The sequence below is a fragment of the Manacus candei genome, unplaced genomic scaffold (genome assembly GCF_025592945.1).
Source record: "Manacus candei isolate 608988 ecotype Guabito, Panama unplaced genomic scaffold, ASM2559294v1 h1tg000114l, whole genome shotgun sequence".
Classification (NCBI taxonomy): domain Eukaryota; kingdom Metazoa; phylum Chordata; class Aves; order Passeriformes; family Pipridae; genus Manacus; species Manacus candei.
This window is the reverse complement of record NW_026138162.1, coordinates 2,304,269-2,326,378: the sequence shown is the minus strand read 5'-3', so window position 1 is coordinate 2,326,378 and position 22,110 is coordinate 2,304,269. Positions and strand designations below refer to the sequence as shown.

Here is a 22,110-nt window from a genome sequence, read left to right as displayed (position 1 = left end):
AGCGACACCCCACCCCACAAAACACACCGACCCACCCCAAGTCCCCGAGCACCACCATTGCATTCTGTCCCGACGGGGCTCCGCGCCGCCCGCAGCCCCAGCTCCGTGGTGGCGGCAGGTAACGCTGTGAAACAGGACGGAGTTGCGGGGGTGGCAGCCTGGTTCTGACAGATGACAGGGAAGGGCAAGTTGTGCGCGTGGCGGGTGATGCCCGCAGCTACTCGACTGTGGATGAAACAAGCATCCCTCACTTAGCTACCCCTTTCTCCGGGAAAACATTAAATTAGAGGTCGGCTGATGAAGGAAGGGAAGCCGCTCGCCTAGAAATACGTTGGACATGAATTGATCTTCCCTTCACCTTTGGCTAGGTTCACAGGAAAGGTCTCTAAGCCGTTCCACAGCCCCCATGGCCATTACTGCACAGAAACTTCAACCTCTCATTAAAGCCCCTCTGCTTTTCCCCCTCCCCGCTCCAATGGGGGAAGGGCCCACTGAACTGGGTTTTAAAACAACCTCAGTAGAACAAACAAGCGCGGGCCCACGATGCTGAAATACTCATATGAAGTGATTGAAGTCTCGGGTTTACTTTGCTTCACCGAGTACTCCTTTCACGAGGAAGCAGGGAGCAGCTCTTCTCCTTAATTCGGACCCTTTTCGAAATAGTCTCCTATCTCTCGACTGTGTTTTAAATCTTGTCAATGTGCGAAAGGGCCATGGAATTCAACACTTCAAAGTTCACACTTTGTGTGAAAACTACTTCCTTTTCCAATATCCACAGGAATTCATCCATATATGGCTCGTTTCTTTTTCATTTTATTACCTAAGACTTTTTTTTTAATACTTTCATTTAGAAACTGATTTTTTTTCCAACTCAGTAGTGATATTTCAGATTTAAAATAAAGGTCCATTTTAACCGCTTTGCACACATGCACACACCCCCCAAACACAGACAGAGAGGCAGACTGGATAAGGTCTGTTTCATAACAGACAAACTCTCTTTTAGGCTGGTTTCTGATGTGAGAGATTTCTAGTTTTAAGTTTCTCTGTTTTCCATTCCCTCTACACAAACAACTGCCTATAATTTTTCTTTCTCTCTTTAACCCTAGGACAAATTTCTGAGCTGTTTAATAAAGAAGAAACACCAGTTCTTAATTTTACAACTTCAGAGAACAGGGCTGCAGCTACTGACGTATCAGTCAAATAGACTAAAGAAGGGTATGTGCCCCTGAAGTCATCTTACTCTAAGCCTCTCGGGGAGCTGGGGAGAGAGGGAGAGAAGCGAGGGATTACTGTCGTTCAAGGATCCCTGGAGAAATGTGAAGAGGTTGCGGAGGGGAAATGTCCTTTTCTTCTGTCCTCCCTTCCTCCCTCCCTCCCTCTCTTCCCTCACCCTCCCCTAACGCTTGTGTGTGTGTGTGTGTGTCTGAAACAGATCTGTCTATCGAAAATGGGCCTGGAACTCCCTCCTGTGTTGGGATTAGGTCTTGAGGGACCTGGGGTGGAGTTAGACTTCTTGCCTATTTTCATATTCATTAGAAATGGGAGGTTGCATAAGAAGTCCTGCTGAGCTTCAAGATATAAGAGCAACTTCGGGTCCCCCCTTTCAAGACAAGACAAATCAAAGGGTCGGAGGCAAAACAGCTCCCTGAGCTCTGAACGCCTTTCCCTCCCTCCTTCTTTTCCTCCCATCCACTCACTCTCCCTCCCTTGTTCACAGTCCAGCCTCTGTCTAGGGAAGAGGCTTTCAAGCAGCCTTAGATGATTATGGATTTTCTGAGCGAGAAGTTTGCCCTGAAGAGCCAGCCGAGCAAGAACAGTGACTTCTACATGGGAGCAGGAGGCACTTTGGAGCACGTTATGGAAACTTTGGACAATGAATCCTTTTATAGCAAAACGTCAGGCAGCAAATGCGTACAGGCCTTCAATCCTCTGCAAAGGGCTGAGCATCATGTGAGGCTGGAGAGGACATCACCCTGCCAGGACAACGGTGAGTCGTCGTCCCAAAGTTATTCTCCCTCCTGGAGATGTACAGGGGAGGGTGGGGGTTCTCCTGCCCAGGGAAACCAAAGGCAGCTGTGCAGCCTTTGGGTGCAGGCATGTGAGGGGCTGTTAGGTCGTAGTAAAAGAACAATAACAAAACCAATAATAATAAATAAAATTATAATAATACTTATTATTATTATTAAAAAAAAAACACAGGGAGAAGGCAACTGTCTACTTTAAAGAGCTCTTTTCCTTTCAGTGTAACCCCCTTGCTACTGCCTTCCATCCTGGCCTCTGCCAGAATGCGCGGCTTGCCGAGGAACACAGTGCGGAGCACTGCGGCACAGCCCGCCCGGCCCCGAGCCCATGCACCCGGGGCACCAACGAACCGGCGGGTCCCGGCGGGTGCCGAAGGGCACGGCCGTCCCCCGGCCGCCCTCCGGCACCACCCGACCGTCCCCCGGCCGCCCTCCGGCACCACCCGACCGGCCCCTGGCCGGCCTCCGGTCGCCCCCCGGGGCGCCCCCCGGGCACCCCGGGCACCCCCTCCCCCGCTGCGGGCAGCGACTTTTTCACCCAGCAAATTCCCGGGAAAAGCATCCCCGGGTGTCGGTGTCGGAGGGACACCAGACACGGCCGGCTCCCCAGTGCCGTTCCAGGAAGGGGACGGAAGGTCACTTGGTCATGTTTGCTTCTTTCAAATATCGTCCTACGAGGGTAGCGAGATTCTCTTTGCCGTGTTATCAAATAATGCGTAAAGGTGATTCTTCCGAAACATGATGTAGGTAATCCAAACAATAATGTTAAACATTCCATCAATTGTTATATTTTTCTAGCCGATAGGCAAGGCGAATGTGGAAGGTTTTATTTTTGATACATTTAAAATTTTTCCTCATTATTCCAACATGATGGAAATCGCATATAGAAAAAAAAATAAAAAATAATTTCCTGTCAAAATTGGAAAACGTGGTTAAGATCAGCTGCAATAAGGTGACCGACAATATCTTACTTTTTGACTTCATTTAGTCACTGAAGTATCTACTTTTTTGAAAACATGCTTTTTTTTTTGTACGAAAAAATTCACAAGAAATAATGACAGATTTCTGCTAGTGCCACTTAAAAAAAAAAACAACCAACTACAGAAAATTGATTTATACGTTGAAGTTTTTCTTAATTACTTCATTTAATGGGTACCTCGAGGGCTTTGGTGCATTTCCTATCTGATGATGATGATGATGATATGTTGATAATAAATATCTAAAAATTGTGTTTTGCTTCTATCAACTCAGATTGAAAAAAACATTTTTGAGAATGTGGGAAAATCCCAAAGCAAGCTTCTTCTAGTGTGTTACATGCCATCTTTGTAGATTTTAATTTCTATAGAGTTTTAAACCTTTTTTTTCACCGTTTTCTGAGAAAAAATAAGAGAAAGGTTTTTTTGATCCTAATAACTTATGACATTTCCAGTGATGTAAGTAAAAATATTAAAAAATAGGAAATATTTTCATTTCCTATTAAGAACCTATTGCAGAATATTTCTTATCTCTACCACTCAGGTTTTACCTAAAGACAAATAGTTCCTTCAATCCTTATACAAAGTATATGAAGCAATCTCTTTTAATAAGTTAACATTCTGCAGAAATGCTCTGTATTTTGTAACCATAACAAACCTAATTGGAAACAATTCCACTTTACAAATCCAAGAGAATGTATATGGAATTTATTAAACTTGTAAAGTGAAGTTAATTTTCATTTTCCTTTGCTTCTTGATTTGTCAGTTTACAGGTATTTAGTTTATTTCACTGTTATTTTGTATTTTCATAAAAATAGAAGTTTTTCAATTTACCTTCAAGTTTAAAGCCACATCTGTCAATAGTCTGTGCCACTTCTAGGAAAATACGTTTTGGGCTAAGATTCCTTATCTGTGCAACTTTAGTTGACATCAATTTCATGGATTATTAACTACTTTAGTGGCAGTAATGGGAGAGTACTCCAAGTACTCTTGTGTAGTCCCTTACTCTGAAGGTTTTTAGATGATATTTTCAGATACAATTCTCAGTTAAAATTCAATGTGTTTTAGCATTTTATTCTGTCTGTGGTTAATATTACAAATTCCTCCTCCATGATCTCGTGTAGGAATAACACAGCCTCCTAGAATCATGTTCCTTGTGAAACTGTTTTATACAAACTCCTGAATCTAAACTCCCCCATCCTGTGCACCCCTGACCTCCCTCCTCCCTCCCACTCCCTGGTCCCCCTGCCCCTTTAATCAATTATTTAGCCAGTTATTAACCAGTTGTTAACCCACCTTGTGTACAGTGAACTACGGGATTACTAAAGTGGAAGGACAGCCTCTTCACACAGAGCTGAGCAGGCCCATGGACAATTGCAACAATCTTAGGATGTCTCCAGTGAAAGGGATGCAGGAGAAGGGGGACCTGGATGAACTTGGTGATAAGTGTGACAGCAATGTCTCCAGTAGTAAGAAGAGAAGACACAGAACAACTTTCACCAGTTTGCAACTGGAGGAACTGGAGAAAGTATTCCAGAAAACTCACTACCCTGATGTATATGTAAGAGAACAGCTAGCTCTGAGAACAGAGCTCACAGAGGCCAGAGTCCAGGTAGGAAACAAACTTCAGCATTTCCATGACAAATTGCGTATTGTAGGAACTGGTAAATGACACTCTTGGGGATTGTATGAAAACCTGTAAAGCTAAAGTAAGCTGCTCATTTTGCTTTATTTCTTTATGGATAAGAACTGTTATGCTGCAGTACTAAAATAACTTGTTATTTTTTTAAATAGCTTGTGTTGCTCTTCTAGAAACTTGTTTAAAGGATGAGAAAACATCATCAATAGTTAAACTGTCTTGATCTCTTGTAGAATACCAGGCAGTGAATATGTAAATTGTTATACATAAAGATCCCATTAAAGAGACGTGTTGCATATAGTTCAGATTGATGACGATGCAGAACTCAGACACAGAGAATTCTGTGTGTGTTACGGCATGAAAAGTACAGTCTAAAAAGTAGTCAAATTCCTTTTTTCTATCCAATGACTATGTAGTGAAAATGCACATACATAAATGTGTATATGTTTATGCCTGTGTGAAGCAATCCTTTCATCTCTGTTGTATGGAATGATGTTAGAAATCACAAAATTAGGAAGAACATTTGCTGGTTTTTAAACTTGTATAACTGATGAACAACATTATTCTAGTTTTTGGGATGAAACATACTGTTGATCACTTAGTGCATTGAGTGTCTTCACTGCATACAAATGTGATTCACTCAGTATGTGCTCGCACAGTAATCTCAACAATATTTATAGCTTTGGATGTGCAATGGTGAGAAAAGAAGCTAAGTATCCAGGAAATGCAGCCTTTCCCCTTTATAGAGATCTTCCATAAGGAAACGGTATGAGCCACATTTTGCAAGTTTATCCTAATTTTAGATATCTTCCCTGTTCTGGTAACAATCATCATTTCAATGTAGAGAATAGCACTCCTGTTGATTCTTACAGACTGGGATTAATTTTTTTAATTTAGTGACTTGAATATGATAACAACTTCACAACTTGTAATTAAACACATACTCACACATGTATATAAAGAAATAGATACCAGTGCACATGCATACAAACTGAAATTAAATCAGAATCACTTTCAGAAACAAAGTCAGCTAATTAATTTTATAAAGAAGTGTTCCTTTCATGTCAGTTCAACCAGACATCATATTCACTGTTGTCATCAGAAAATAGAGTCCAAAACTATGTGTTCAGTTACACTGATGTAATATCAGCAATGCTGACAGAATTTATTTCCGTGGCTTTTAACTCTTCAGGTTCTGTGCAATCCTTCTTCTGAATTTGACTTAAAAAAAAAGCTTGCATAATGTTAAAACACTGTTCTAACAAATGCATAATTCTGGAATTAAGAGAACTACTTCAAGAACAAATTAATAGTCAGAACAGGGAGAGGAGAATTGGATTACAGTGTTAACTGACTTTTTATCACTTTTTTTCCCTAAGTTTTAGAGGCTTCATATGCCAAGAGTAATTAAAATAGAGAGTAAATGAAAAATATATACGTCTATACTAGACTTTCACACATTTCTATTTCTCTCTTATTTAAACATGTTCTTCCCTTTCTTAAAAGATAAGTGATCTTTGCATTTCTCATATGCTAAATATGAAAGGATATGGTGATCATTTCTATCCAGAGTAACAGGAGTATTCCATCACAAGATTAAGCAATTTAAAAGGCCTTACGTCACTAGAGGCAAGCATCTGGCAATTCAAGGATAACAAGCAGCAGATTTCTACATTGCTTTGTGGAGGCAAATGGTTACTTTATCTCTGCCAAGAGTCAGTTTCTAGTAAAGTGGTGTAAACAGAAACATTTTGGGGGATTGTCAAAGGAAAAAAATGTGAGCTTTTTTTCTCGTTTAGTTACTATAAATTCAAGCAAATTGTTTGATTTAGTTTAGCACAGTGATCAGCTGGAGACCTTACCCACAGTTCCCTTCACTGCCATTTCATCAACATCCAATTTAATATTTGTCCTGCACACATGCGGAGAGAGCCAACCTGAATCTAATTTATCTAAGTTGTTCTCTTTCCTGCTGCATATCAGTGCAGTAATTGGTACCCATTTTAAAGAGATTGTCAAGGTCTTTTTTCAGTGAAAGAGACTCATGCCTAAATTCTCTTATCTTGTCCCTGACCACTCCTGTGGACAGAGGAGAATTTTTTTTTTTTGCCTTTTCTTTTCTTTTTGTTGAACCTCAGGCATCATAAATAACGCAAATTGACCAACAAAGTCCCTAACAATATATACTCAGGAGTTACATGCATGAGACTTGCTTTGATTGCTGAGTACATTTTGAAAGATTGCACATACTAAATCTGCAACATGTCCTTGAGAATTAAAATGAGTAAAACTATGCCCTGATTGCTTAAGCAGCATCAAAGCACAGTTGAGTTCTCCAAAGATCAATGCAAGAATGGAATTATGTAACAGTGTTATTTTAACTATCCCAGAGTCTGGGATCAGAAAACATCCCTCAAAATACAGTAATTGTCTATACAAAAAGCCTCTGTTTAAGTAGGTATATATCAAAATTGATTCATGATCAATTTAACAGGGGGACTAACCAATCACATTGTTTCCTTTTAAAAAAATAATGGTTCTGTTAGTAGAATGACTTCTTAAAAAAGCTGTAATGAATATGCTTATACCAGAACAATAAAGACTTGTTGGATATTACTTTTATGCAGTGTTATTTTTCTTAGCACTTCCTTTATTTTATCAGCATGTCTTAACCAGTCCAAACTGTCTGAAATAAAAAATAAATTTTGAAAACCATGCGACAATGACAGATATCAGTAAAAGAAAGAAATGTGTAAATAATAGGTTTTAATATAACACCCGACACTCAAAATTTTAGAGAACAGTCCAAAGGCTATAAAGAAATTCAAGCATAAAGAAATTAACTTTTAGTTGACAAGAAAGCATTCAGTTCTAAATCATTTCATAGTCCAAATTATTTCATAGTCTAAATGTAAAATACAATTCTTTAGTTTTCCATTATCAGAAAGATATCACCTAACAACACTGTGGAAAAAAAGTCACAATGTTTTTAAAACTGTCTGTGTCATGGTGAATTTTTATTTTCATCCTGCCTTTTAAACCTTCCCTATAGAAACCTTTCCTGCAGTGCCAGTTTTTACTGTTGTGGTGCCAGTTTTTTCTGCCTTTTCATTACCGCACTTAATAAAGATTACGTCCACCTCTAAGAGGCAGATTATGGGTAGTCATAGCAAGTTAGCAGGCATAAGAAATTAAGAGAAAGCTTCATTACAATTTGACTTGCTGTGGACTGATCTTTCTCAAGTGGGTTGTTGCTTCTGATTTTGTTTTGAGTTTTTTGGTTTTGGGTTTTTTTCTGATAATAGAAAGAAAATAATATGTACTTTTAAAATAGACAGGAATAACTTGAGCAGGTTTGACACTGACAAGATTGAAACCGCAAGAAATTAATTCTCAGGTGGAAAATTGCTCTTTCTTAGATAAACAGAAATTTTCAAAGCTACTGTCCAAAATCTCTTGGCTTTTTCCTAAAATTCTTTGCATAGTATGTAACTGAGTTAACATTAGGACTACTTCCTTGTATACTATAGGTTTGGTTCCAGAATCGAAGAGCAAAATGGAGGAAAAGAGAACGCTATGGTCAGATCCAGCAAGCTAAGAGTCATTTTGCTGCCACATATGATATATCTGTTCTTCCAAGGACTGACAGCTACCCTCAGGTATGGCAAATACCAAGTAGTACTTTGGTTCTACATTTGGCAACTGTCTTAATAACTCTGGTCTTGTATGCTTTGCTAAGATGAGGCATAAACTATGCGATCTCTAGACAACTTCTTTCTGATACAGCAAACATGCACCATTTCTTTATGGACCTTGACAGACCATTAAATAGAACAAGTCTTCTACTAGCATGAAAGCATATTATAGCCATGTACAATCAGAATTGAATATATATGGCTGGGAGAGGGAGGCAGAGAGACAAGACTGCTCTTTCAGACAGATGTAGTTTGTTTAATTTGTTTTATTCTTTTTCAGTTCCCTGTTAGCATATAGTAAGGTATACTGTGTAATAAGACTATAATCTTCTGTGTCTGGTCTCCAGTCCTATGGTTTACTGCCTTGCCTCGCTCTCTGCTATTGTTTTTCTGCTTGCTTGTTTTAGCACATTGAATACTTTTATTCTGAAGCCATTGTTTTTCATGTAAAAGCTTCCCACTGCTTTTACCACATAATTAATAAAAAAAAAAGCACCATACAAAGCAAAATATCTTCCATGGGTCCCTTCCACTGCTGATTTTTTGTTGCTCTTCTACTTCATTAAGTAGTAGAATCTTTGCCAGCCTTAGGAATATGCTTATATTCTATGAGGATTTGCTTTGGTCATGCTCTGCATTCCCCCAGGCTGGGGGAAGAGTGGCTGGAAAGTGGCCCAGTGGAAAAGGACATGGGGGTGCCGGTTGACAGCCACCTGAACATGAGCCAGCAGTGTGCCCAGGTGGCCAAGGCGGCCAATAGCATATTGACTTGTATCAAAAATAGTGTAGCCACCAGGACTAGGGAAGTGATTGCCCCCTCTACTCAGCGCTGGTGAGGTCACACCTTGAGTGCTGTGCCAACTTCTGGGCCTCACACTACAAGAAAGACATTGAGGTGCTGGATCTTGCCCAGAGAAGAGCAACAGAGTTGGTGAAGGGTCTGGAGGGTGTCATATGAGGAGTAGCTGAGTGAGCTGGGGTTTTTTGGTCCAGAGAAAAGGAGGCTCAGGGGTGACCTTATCACTCTCTACAAGTATATGGAAGGAGGCTGTAGCCAGGTGGGGGTTGGCCTCTTCCTCCAGGCAAGAAGTGACAGAAGAAGGGGACATAGCCTCTAGCTGTGCCAGGGGAGGTTCAGGTTGGACATCAGGAAGAATTTTTTCCCTGAAAGGGTGCTTAAGCGTTAGAGTGGTGGAGTCACCATCCCTGGAAATGTTCAAGAAACGACTGGATGTGGCACTTAATGCTATGGTTTAGTTGGTATGGTGGTGTTTGGTCAAATGTTGAACCTGGTGATCTTGGAGGTCTTTTCCAACCTTAATGATTCTATGATTCTATGAATGTAATTAGCTTTGAACCAGAGGTTTTTGGCCCATGTGTCATCTACCCATCTTAATGTGCTTTACCTCTGAAGAGGATGCACATTACTAAGTTTGGTGCCTGGGCCAGAGTTGCTTTGTGCTCCATCAGCTCAGAACACGGACGTAACCAGTTCAACCTGTTTTTATTTTATAGTGTAATAGTGCATTAACCCAAATTACATCAGCAACCACTGCACTACACATTCTGTGTTTACTTAGGTGGACACAATACTTATTTGAGACTTACCTAGGTAAAGGTGTGCAAAAAGATCTTAGGTACGCCTAGGTAGATTTACAAAGAGACAGATGCACGGTCACTCACAGATCTCACTCAAGGTGTTTAGCTGTCTTTTGAAGACAGCTTTCTGATTTATCTGTAACATCACAACAAATCATACAAGGAATCATGCATAAGCTTTGGGATTTCTAGACTAAATTTTGTGTCTGCAAGCTCTTCTTGTAATTTTAGTAGGATGTCATCTACAAATTTTCCCAGTTGACAGAAGTTTCATTAGCAAAAGATAATGGAATAGTGCATGTCATTGGTAAAAACTTAAAATTATTGTTTTAAAAGTAATGTTTTTCAAAAATCCCAAAAATTATTTGATAATATGTGTGTAAGCCATAAAATTCTAAAACCAATAAAATATCTATTCTGTACTTTCAGATTGTTAAAAAGATAAGTGAGTTCACTGCATTTCTATTTAGAGTTTTGTTAAAAAAATATCTCCTAGACTGATGACATACCAGAGTTTCAGCCTGGAAAGCTTTCTATTATTAATTTATAAATTCTTAAAAATAGGAATTGAAATGCAAATGTTGGTCCCATAATCTTAAATCAAGCATCTCTAAAATGTATACACATATAAAATGTATACTCATTCATAAACACAAATATGTTGTGCTCACCTATAAACACAGACTAACACACTGCAGGTAAACAGAGGCACAAACATGTACCTGAGTCTAGTCACCTGCTTAAGAAATTTGTATTGTACTGTAGTGTGCTTCAAGGAGCTAAATGAAGGTCTGAGTCCTCTTTACATTGGCTATTTCAGCTGAGTGCTTGCATGTATAGTTTGGCTACATGATAAAAACATAGTACCTTACTCTTCAGCGAAGAAGGTGGATGCTTTGCTGTATACTGGAATATGAATAAGTATCCAGGTAATTATCACAGAATTTTTATTCAATAAAAATTCATGTTCTTGCTAACCTGGTGGTAATTCTTTATAGTTGTCACATTCTTAAATCCTCATCTTCAGAAAAACTGCGTCTCTGTAATATACATGTTATTTCCAGTGAGAATGCTTGAGAAAATAAAAATCTGTTTTAAAAACACAATGACCACTAGCAGCACTAAATTCAAATGTTTTGAACTAGATGTCCATTTTTGAATGACTTACTTATGGAAAATAAATATACAGTACATGACTTGCTATAAATTCATTCATCTGTCCCACAGTTCAGGCAGAAAGAGGTATTTAAAATTATCTGCATGTTTGATTTTAGTGTCATAGATTGATTTCCCAGACAATTCCATTATTTCATTGTAGTTAATGCAAGAAAAAAAATCAAATATCTTTTTTTTATCTTTTTTTTTTTCTTTACTGTTATTCCCCCCACCAGCCGTGTACAAGCACTCCTATTGCAACAATGAAATAAACAAATATCAGACAAGCTTTACCATACTTTTGAATAAATAGTTTTAATTTGGGACTGTGGAACACAGATCACTAGATCTTATTTATGAAACCTTTATTAAAACAGGGAAAAACAGATTCCCTGTGACTGGAAAAAAGTATAGGATGAATATTGAAAAAGGACGAAACCATGATGAGATGTTTACAGCTGTGTGGCAGAAGGAATGGGAACAAATGTGAATTTCTGGTGTGCATTATAAAGATTTGCAGCCTGAAGATTTTCTTCTCTGAATCGCACTGTGGATATGTTGACAAAACACATCCCGCTTGCATTCCAGCAGAAGCATCAGTCTCTTGCAGTCAACAGAGGGTGTCATGGAGACTTCTGCTTAGTCTTTTCACCAATTATCTTCATCAAATACAAATTAAGAACATGATGCTGCTATGCATTGTGTGACTATATAAGCCTGAAAAGTTTGTCCTGTGGGAAAATGATTCTTTCAACTTATTTCAGATAGAAGTTTGGCTCTGAAACAGAGGAAGGTTGAAGTTGGAAGGGACGTCTGGAGGTGGTTTGGTCCAACACCTGTTTCTATAATCCAGTCTAATTTTGCTATTAAATTGCACATCTTTATCTTCAAAATAATAATAATTTGGGTTTTTTTTTTTTGGAGATCATATTTGTTTGCATTGCTCTTTCAGTCTAACCTTCATTATTTTTACAGTATATTGACTTTAGCTGTTGCTTATTGTGTAAAATATTTGTTCATCTCTCTGCCAAGAATTTCAATATCTCCTGAACTGCTCAAATTCTGCATGCATACATCTTCCATTAATTATAATGGATTACAAAGAAGGGCAGTTAGTACAATATTGTAGCACAATCATCTGTTATTCACATGTTTTTTTCAAGGCTTTAATAACATTATGCTGAAAACCAGATTTTTCTAGGAAAATGTAACACACAGTGCTTTTCATTCATTTTAGTAAAAGGTTTCAGTTTCACTAGTTTCAATACTTGAACTTCAAGCTTCTCTTGCAGATGCAGCACACTGTGGTCTGTCATCTTAAGTGCACTCAGAAAATAATTTACTGATTAAAACAAATATCCCAGACAGTCTGAGCCTTATTAATTAGTAATATTCTACTGATAGTATGAAAGTTAAGAGGGAGCATCTTACCATCAGTGGAGAATGAAGGTTCACTTTATGGGGAAGTGAAATCTTACTTCAACTCACCTCAGTAAATGTTTGTAAACAAGCAATACTTAATTCAGTCACCTAAATACAGTGTCTAGTGTTATTAAAGATGTCTCAGGATATACAAAACATTGTTAGAGTGCTGATGAGCAGGATTTGCAAGAAGGATGCACAGTAGGCAGCTGTGGTCAGATAAATATTAGACATTTGTATTTAGGAAACTTAACAGAAGGGACTTTTAGGCTAGAGATTTTTTTTTTTTATAGTTGGCAAAAATCTGAACAATTATTTTTTTTCTTTCTAAAGTATAAGGTATAAAATAGACAAGATGATCTTTAAAAATGTATTTTTAGTTCTGATGTCTTGTTCAGCTGCAGTCATCTGTAGTTATATGGATCTATATATGATGTATTGGGAGAGGAACAATAAAAAGCTTCTTTAGCCTTATAATTCTCTTACCTTATTGGTCTTTATTTCACTGCTTTTGCCATCCTGTTAGTGGGAAGGCTACTGTTACAAAGGGTACTTGATCTCCTCAGATTTGATGCTTAAGCATGAGAAGTAGCAAGGCACCAAAAAAGCTGAGACAAAATTTCATTTTACCCCCTCCTTACTCACACTGAAGAGTGAAATTTGATCAAAAGCCTACACTATTATAAGACAGATTTCCAATTTTCCCCGTATAAGTTAAATTTATAAAGATGTTATCTTTATAATTAAGTGCACCAGTATGTAAATAAACATTAAATTGTATAACTGAAAAGCAGATGTAAGGGGCAACATTTTCCCCCCACATAGGTTCTTTCCTTACTTTGCATTTTTTCTCCTTCTTGCTTGTTCTTTCAATCATGTTCATTTGTTGAGGTTTTTCTTCTAAGTTCTTTTAAAAGAATTCATTTTGCCACACCATTCTACTTTCCCTCTCAGTATCACATGTTAAATGTTTGGGGTTTTTTATTTCCTTGAAAATGCAGGCAAGAGTTAGATAGAATTTAAATTTTTGTTTTGGCTAGAAAAACCAAGTCTAGTGCAGGTGGAAGTCCTAAGAAGACAAAAGTAATTCAAAAGTATGGGAACTGGGATGATATAGAAGATGTAGAAAAAAGGGAGAATGTTGAAATCCAGAAATTCAGCATTCTGAAGAGGCTGAAGTTTGCATTCCATCCACCAGACTGATAAACCAAATTATATGTTGAACTGCATGACATCGCATGATTTGTTGGCACTCAAAGAGTGTAGAAGTGATTTCAGTACACGTGTTAAGTACTAAATCCTTGGATCATCACTGCAGTTTGCCCTAGCCTTAGTACCTATGGGTAATCCTCATTAGCAATGATTGGTTACATGCTCCAATTAAATGCTCATATGGAATATATTAGACATCACACGTTATAGGACTTAAAATTTCTTTTAACTATAGCAGACATATAAATGACAGTTAATCACAATAGCTCAACAAGGTCATAGCTATGGGTACACTGATGAGGTAGGAGTAGATGTGGTAGACATATCTGAACTAACTTCAAAGAAGTTTTATCATACACTCGTGCTGTCTAGCTGTGACAGCATAAAGCTCAGGCTGAGCCACCACCTGGATGGTGCATGGCTTGCTGCATGTGTGCTGGCTTGCCTTGCTGTGGCTGATCTTCCAACAAGAGCAACACTTCTAATCTTTTTGGGTAGTGTCTGCTCCACACACAAAGTAGCTTGTGCACTGCACTCTTTCTTGGTTCTAAACCACCACTGTATGTGGTCCTCCTCATAGTGTCAACATTCAGCTTTTTGCTCTATGGGTTTTCTTGTGAAACATGTATTTCTTTAAATGTGTGAGTGGTTTTACTTGGGCTTAATTATAGGGCGTATTCATTTTTTTCTGAGATAGTTTTTTTTAATAGTATTTTTCAAACTATGAAGTTTTGTCTTTATCATAAATGTGAAATATAATTAATTCTTATGATAACTGGCCCTGAGATTGCAGTAGGAAGAATTTACAGCAGTTTACAAAGCATTCCGTACAAGAATGAAAGTTTGATGACTTTTCAAATCCTACACTATTTTTCAGCTTAACAAGCTGGTTTAAGCACGGAATCAAATGACCAGATTTTTATTTTGTTCACCAAATGTAAATGTATGGGCTGAATGGGTCTACCAGATATTTTAGAGCTGTATTATAAAGTCTCTCACTACCATGGACCAAGTAGCATTTTATGCACATATCTGAGAACAGTGTGCTGCAGCTCTCTCTTATGACCCAACACAGTACAGCTGATCTTCACGTGTTCAGTAGGTCCAAGAGCTCCTACAAAATTAAATCAAGAAATATTCTGTCTAGATGTAAATAAAAAAAAGTACAATGAGAGTGGTAAAGCTTTGGAACAAATTGCCCATAGAAATTAATGAAAAACTGTATCTGGAGCTACTCAAAACATGGCCGGATAGGGCTTGGGTAACCTTATCTAAATTCAAGGTTAGCTGTGAGCAAGGGTTTGGAATAATAATCCCAGAGGTTCTTTTCAGTTTAAATTCTTCTGAGAATATATAAACTTGGGAAGTACAAGCAAATCTCTACCCATATTTTGGATGTTCTTAAGAGGACCTCAGAAAAAAAAAGTGGAAGTGACACCAGATTAATTGTGCTGATGGACTAGGAACAACTAATAGCTGAATGAATTGTGAACTAGCAGTTTTGAGCAGTTTGAGAGCTATTGCATTTAATTTGCCTAAAGTGCCTCCTTGTGCTACCACAGGTTTGATGTTTTCTGGCAGTGAAAGTATTGTTGTTTCATACAAGAAGAGAACTGACAAAAATTTAGCAAATCAGTCTGATATTCAAGTTTTATGTAATTACGTAAATTCTTAACTGTTAAGTTAGTGCTGCTCTTGTTTTCCTTGCAGTGTCCAGGAACACCATGAAAACAGAGAAAATGTGTAGTTTCTAATTACTTATTAGAGAAATTATAGTAACATAATTATAGTAACATAATTAACATACATAACATTTATTATGTAATATAATAATAACAATTATAATTTATTAATACCTAGAGACCTTAAAAGAAATAAGAATTTTGTTTCCCATGTGAAGACTAAAATATATGTCTACTCAACTAGAAGTAGTGTGCTCATATGTGTGTATGCTGGAAACAGACTCCAGTCTGGACAGGCAGGTGACTCAAATAATGAGTGAAGAGATTTGTTGATGGGAGAACCTGACAGTAAAACTCAGAAAATTTTGAGACTTGAGTTTATGTGATTTCTCCAGGTGCTGTGTAAAAAGGCTGAAGCTCAAGGAGCTTGAAAGTTTAACAGAAAAAGGCAATGACACTAAGTGGGATGACCAATTACCTCAGCTTATTTTCCTCTGAAGTGTCAAGCAGAAGGTCATGTGCTTAGGAAATGATATCATAGCTGTGTTAACAACCATAACTCTCCCTTATGTTCTTGTCAGAGCTATGAAATCCTATTTCTTTTTCTATCAGGAAGGGTGTGTGTGCACGTGTATGTGTGTATAAGACATACAGTAGGTAAATATATCGAAGGGCTCTGGTAATTTCATGGTAACCACAAGACCAAAGCTCAAGTTGTTTGTGATGTTAAAAGAAACCAGAGATGTGCTGTATGTATAGCCTCATTCACAGTCTCTGAATTGCCTTTTATATAGTTCATGGATCACACAAGATTTTAAGAGGAAAAATATTTTCTTTAAATTTATGTACATAATGTCCCTTTTCCTTCTAACATACCAGAAGAAGATTTCGTAATTTTAACTTATTGTGAAACACTACTGTATTTATTTTTAATACAGGAATACCTTCTGCACCTAAATTTCACTACAAGATATTTATGTTGTAATTCCTTGTTAAGAAATGAAAATCTAACATAAAAAGTGAAGTCACTCTACCAACTAAAATGAATAGAAAATTTATATGACTGAAACATTCTTTTGGAAAATATAATTGCCTCATGTAAAACTTTTCTAGCATCCTATGGTATTCCTGAAGTTAAGTTTACTAACTTGGATTCCTACCTCTAAGGAAGAAACCTAGGACAATCCTTTGAAAGTTTTAGGAATTAATAGTTTGTTCACATATTTCCTTAACAAGACATTGGCATATTTTAGGATTTGCAGCTGAATTCTGTTCTCATTTACACCTGTACAATCTCACTGAAGCTAGATTGAAAGAGATTTGTCTAGGAAAAAATATCAAGAAAATTAATGGTACTATATTTAGTTTACTGTAAACCAAACTGCTAAATATGGAAGGAAAGAGTGTTTTTGTGATTCCTCCAGACCACATAGGTTATTGACCACTTTCAAACTGAGTCTCTAAACCTTTTGAAGTCTTCCCATCATGACTGTATTAAAGGCAAATTTGTGCATGTCCCTATTTAAACAGATTTTTTGGGAAAATTTTTCCCATAATTATATCTGTGCAGTCTGGATGACTGCAGCATTCAGCACAACATTTCTTAGAAAGAAATTTCAGATAAATGAGACTTTGTCACATATGAGTTAACTTTGGAGATTATAAACTCCTTCAAAAATAGATCCTGTATTAGACACTGCATAGATTAACTAGTCCCTCCCTGGGTAAATTTGTCTGATTATAAGTCAAAACTGTCTCAGGTAATTTAATTAAGGAGTAATAAGGCAGCTGATGATCATGCCAAGGTACAGAGGGTTTCCCATGGGCTGATGTTTCAGAGTCTTCTGAAAACTGATTAAGGGTAGAGGTTACTGGAAAGTTCTGAAACTCTCATTAGATTCTCTTTCCTCATGTAGATTTTAGGAGGCTGACAAGAAAGAGGAAAAATCCTCTATATCCCTCCCCAGACACTTTTCTCACTCCTTTACTTCTCAGCAGACCACCTAAAATATACAGGAGTAGATGCCTGAGATGTACCTAACTAGCTATGTGTATGTGTGTGAGTGAAAAAGCAAGCTCCATTCACAAGTGTGTGTGGAATTGCAGAAATGAATGTCTGTGTAAACAAGGGGTTGAGCAGTCCAGGAGTTTGGTGAGATGTGTTGCTACCATGACTTTTCCTAAGGCTTCTGCAAGAAACAAAAATGGTGCATTTACTGGTTCTTTTTTTGCTGTTGGAATTTCTAAGGAGCCCAAATTAGTTTGTCAGCTCCTGGTGATCTCGCTAATATAACTATTTAAAACTAACTTTTAAAATAAGACTGTTTCATCCTTGCTATCTGCAATAGATCTCAGCTAGATGAGTTCAGTGAACCATAATTTATTACTTTAGTTTGTTGGTGGTTTGGTGAGTATGTGCTGTTGCAAAGTGATAGGACAAGGGGAAAAAAATCCAACTCATCAGCATTAGAAACATGTTTTCATTCTCTGTGTGTGTGTATGTGTGTGTCTGTCATAATTCATTACTTCCCCTGACCTCTACTTTGGCAGAAAAAAATCAGTCAGCTAGAGAGATAACCTTCATATCTTAAAGTCAAAATTCCTTTGTCTATGAATTTGGAACATGAATGTAAAATTAAGTTTGAAGTGGGAATTCACTGTACAGTGCTAGCCGAAGATTAACTGCAATTACTTCAACACATAGCAGAGAACAACGACATGTGGGCTCAATCACAGTGCATCAGAGCAATGATATACTGAACAGACAACAGATTTTTAGGACAAAGACAAATTTAGCAAAGTAAAACAAATAAAAGGATATAGTTACTGGCTGACAAGTTCTGTGCCGAGAATGAGGGCTAAAAACGTCTTGCATGATGTTATTTGTACATTAAAAAAAAAAAATCAGTGTTCAGGAAAGAGATATAAGTTAAAGTGGAGAAGACATACAAAGCTGTATATTGTATAATGGTGTGCGCAAGTGAGAAATGACTGAGGGAGTTTGACTTTGTGAGAAATTATATCATATCCATGTAATACTCATAAAGAGATAGAGAGTAGAGAGTGTTAAAGAACAGAAGGCCAGCTGCTGAGTATGAAGTTTTCTTAAATCAAAGTGAATAAGGCAGGAATAAAAAATTGCACAGTCTGAGATAATGACAAGAACTGACTTATACTAGGTCTTTAAAATCTTCCTATCTCTTTATCTAGTAACAAATAAGTGAAAAACACCTATCCATAAATAGCATCTATACATAGACGATTGAAGGCCTGAGACTGAGAATGAAGCTTTAAGTGACTGCCAAGTATAGAAAGGATTATACATCAAAGCTTGACTACGTGGTTAATCCAAGCATTGCTGGTAACCACAAAGTTTGTGTCCTAGTCTGTCATGCAACATTTTCCAGGGATGCACAGTGAAGCCTGTTAAGGCTGAGAGCTGAAAAAGAAATGGCCTCAAAGTATCATTTTGCCTAAAAACCTAATGAAAAGAAATCTTATCTCAAAACTTTTGAATAACTCTTGAATGTAGAAAAGAAGCAAAACTCTTGAATGTATTATCAATCATTCCTGTGTTTTATGGTTTAATTTGTTTTAAAGTAATTATGCAAGGCTTCTCAATATTAAATTTTGCAAATACTTGTTGGGCTTTGTGGCTTGAGAAATCCAAAATGGTTTGTTTTGTTCACCCTTTTCTACTCTTTCCTACCATTACAGTAAGAATTCTAATGAGGAGAAGTTTTTATGGTGAAAACAGCTATGATCTTTTACACTCTTTTGACACCTTTTCTCTGAAGTCAATTGTGTGCTTCCACTAAGTTTGTTGACTGGATGGGCTGATGGCATCCTGAGGTTCAACGGTAAACATCACATATGGAGCCACGGAGCAAATGGATGACAGAGCAAGGAGTATGACTCATCAGCCCTTGCTCTTAAGTGAAGAATTTAGTATTTTGACTCGTGATCACTTCATGCTATTTTCTAACATGATTGCAGAGAATTGGTTAAGTACTTGTTTCTTGTTTTAGAGGACAACTAATAATGAATATGTGAAGTAAAGGAAATCAAACATTACAGAAAACAAAAGATGAACTACTTAAATTTAATTGTATTAATTTTATATGTTCCAGATTCAGAACAATCTGTGGGCAGGGAATGCGGCTAGCGGTTCTGTGGTTACTTCCTGCATGCTGCCACGAGATACGTCCTCCTGTATGACACCTTATTCCCATTCACCCCGGACAGATTCTGGCTACACAGGCTTTTCAAACCACCAGAATCAGTTCAGCCACGTGCCCCTCAATAATTTTTTCACTGACTCATTACTTTCTGGGGCAACCAATGGACATGCTTTTGAAACCAAGCCAGAGTTTGAAAGGAGGTCCTCCAGCATTGCAGTTCTACGGATGAAAGCCAAAGAGCATGCAGCCAATATTTCCTGGGCCATGTAATATAGCAGTACCCTTTCTCAATTTCTTTTTTTAATAGCAAACTAGAACCATTTTTATTTCCCATATTTAAAGGGAAAAAAATAAGCTGCTGTGTGTGGAATGCTAGAAATCACAATATACACGATGTCTGCTTAAACAAATGCAATATAATATTTAACAATAAAACAAGAATAAACCAAATAGATTTACCATACATCAAGCTCAACAAGCCCCCTTTGTTTTGGTTTTTATATGTAGGTATGTTTTGTTGTACCAGTTGATGAAATATGATTATAGAACCTGCAAAAAAGAATAAAACTACTAAGCAAATATGTCTACTCCATGGTTTTTAGCAGTCCTGTATACAAAATTCATGCTTTACAAATGAATACTTCATAAGGGAACAACTCTGTAAAGGATAATAAATTTATTATACTCAAACCATGATGTAAATCTCTAAGCACATCATGCAAAGAAGGAAATATATGACCGTTCATGTTGTAGGTGGAATTTGTAGACTGAGTTTTCTTAGCACTGCGCTGCTGCTCTAAGTCAGCTCTGCTGTTTTGCAAAATGCATGTTGAGCTTTTTGAACTTATATCAATGAACAACTAATGTAATAAGAATAGAAAGTAATCCTTTATCTTATGGACCTGAGTGTATTCCTATTAAAGATAATGAGATTTTTTTTTTTGTGTCAAATATACCAGTAAAAGCAGGATCACAGAGGTTAGTAGAGTTTTGAAAGACATGCATAGATTATCTAAGCCAACTAGTGTTTAAATTAAATTTTTAAGGTTACAGATAGGGTCACGAAACTTTGGTTACTAAAAGAGAGCATGAAATAGTATTGCTACACTTTCAACAGAATCCAGATTTGGGGAAAAAAACCACAACAGTGAAGTCTTACTTCCGGTGCAGTCCGTCTTACTGGGTTTTGCTAATGATAGTCGAACTGAAATGAAAGAACTCTAACAAGGCTTGCCAGTCTCAGTTTGTAACGGCTCTTAAGACATTATAAAAGAACATTTCATTTAGTTTTAGTAACCATTTGTGGATACTTTGTTTATATGTTTTCCAGAGTATAAAACTGATTTGCTCCCTTAAAATATACAGGAAAAAATTTTTCTACTGCAGTGGAAGAAGGATTTGGCTCTCAGGTCCCAGGCTATCACAAAGGAATTAAAATGTCAGCAGACTTTCTGACATTTCTGGTGGAAAAAAAATAGAGGAGAAGAAAAATACTTTACATCTGGAGAATTGCTATCTGCTTTGATTTACTTCTCCTCCCTTTCCCCTTGTCACATTCCAAGCTCTTTCAGATGAGTGAAATGTCAGCCTCTTTGAAAGCAACAGTCAGCCTCTCAGGTTCATAAAGGCAAGCAAATTAATTGAAATAAAGAAGGACTTGCATGGCTGTGATTAGAACAGGATACAACTCTCTAGGCACCCTCTGTTCCTTCTTGCTTTTCTCTCTGACCATTAGTTAGGAACAGAGGGTGGATGGAGGAAGAAGGGAAGATCCAGGAAGCACATTTCCTCACAGAAACTGCAGAACTACCCGTACTCACAAACAAAAAGGAACCCCCAAATATTCTCCGCTACCACTTAGGGGGGCTAAACTTGAAACAAAAATTGGAGATGGATCCATTTGGCAGCCTATCAGAGGAATAAACAAACTTAACTCTGAAACCACGAGTTGAATTATTTTTTTTTACAGCAGATTCTTACACAGTTGAAAGGAAGGTTGTCCTATTTGCTACTAATAATAAACTCAAAGTTTAACATATACATATACTCCAATTTGGCATTTCTTGATTTGTTTCTCCTTTTAAAAATTAGCTTCGATTTTGGCCAGAGGAACTGAAAAAGAGTTTTCTGGCTAGAATTTTTCTTTTCCCTTTTTTATGGTCTGTTTAGACAGCAATAAATGAGCCTTATAACTTAAAGCAGAAAAAAGAATTTTATTGGTAAAGGTAGAGACACTAGTTTTAGATAGATAATAGTGTCAGACGCAGAAGGATGAAAGTGGTGAAAACACAGGGGATTTTTTAGCAGGTCAAACTCTTTCCGGTTGAAAAATATGTTTGGGGTTTTTTATGTTTTATTTTATCCAGTTTCCACGTAATAATTTTTTAAGGTATAGTATTTAAACATGCCAAAGTGATTTCCAGATAATTTTTAAGAGCACCATTAGTGGATAGAGAAGCAAAAGTTTAGCTGGAAAACTCCAAACCATTTTTATTGTTGCCTCTTTCAATTTACTTATTTATTTTCATAG

General features: G+C 37.3%; 1 protein-coding gene across 1 annotated transcript; it reads left to right on the top strand.

Moving 5' to 3' along the window:
* Window positions 1–1,527: 1,527 nt before the first annotated feature.
* On the top strand, window positions 1,528–20,669 carry ALX1 (ALX homeobox 1). The gene is made up of 4 exons (XM_051770068.1): window positions 1,528–1,987; window positions 4,303–4,607; window positions 8,165–8,293; window positions 19,530–20,669. Exons 1-4 carry the CDS (start codon window positions 1,759–1,761, stop codon window positions 19,848–19,850), a joined length of 984 nt encoding a protein of 327 aa, XP_051626028.1. The 5' UTR covers window positions 1,528–1,758; the 3' UTR covers window positions 19,851–20,669.
* The last annotated feature ends 1,441 nt before the right edge of the window (window positions 20,670–22,110 follow it).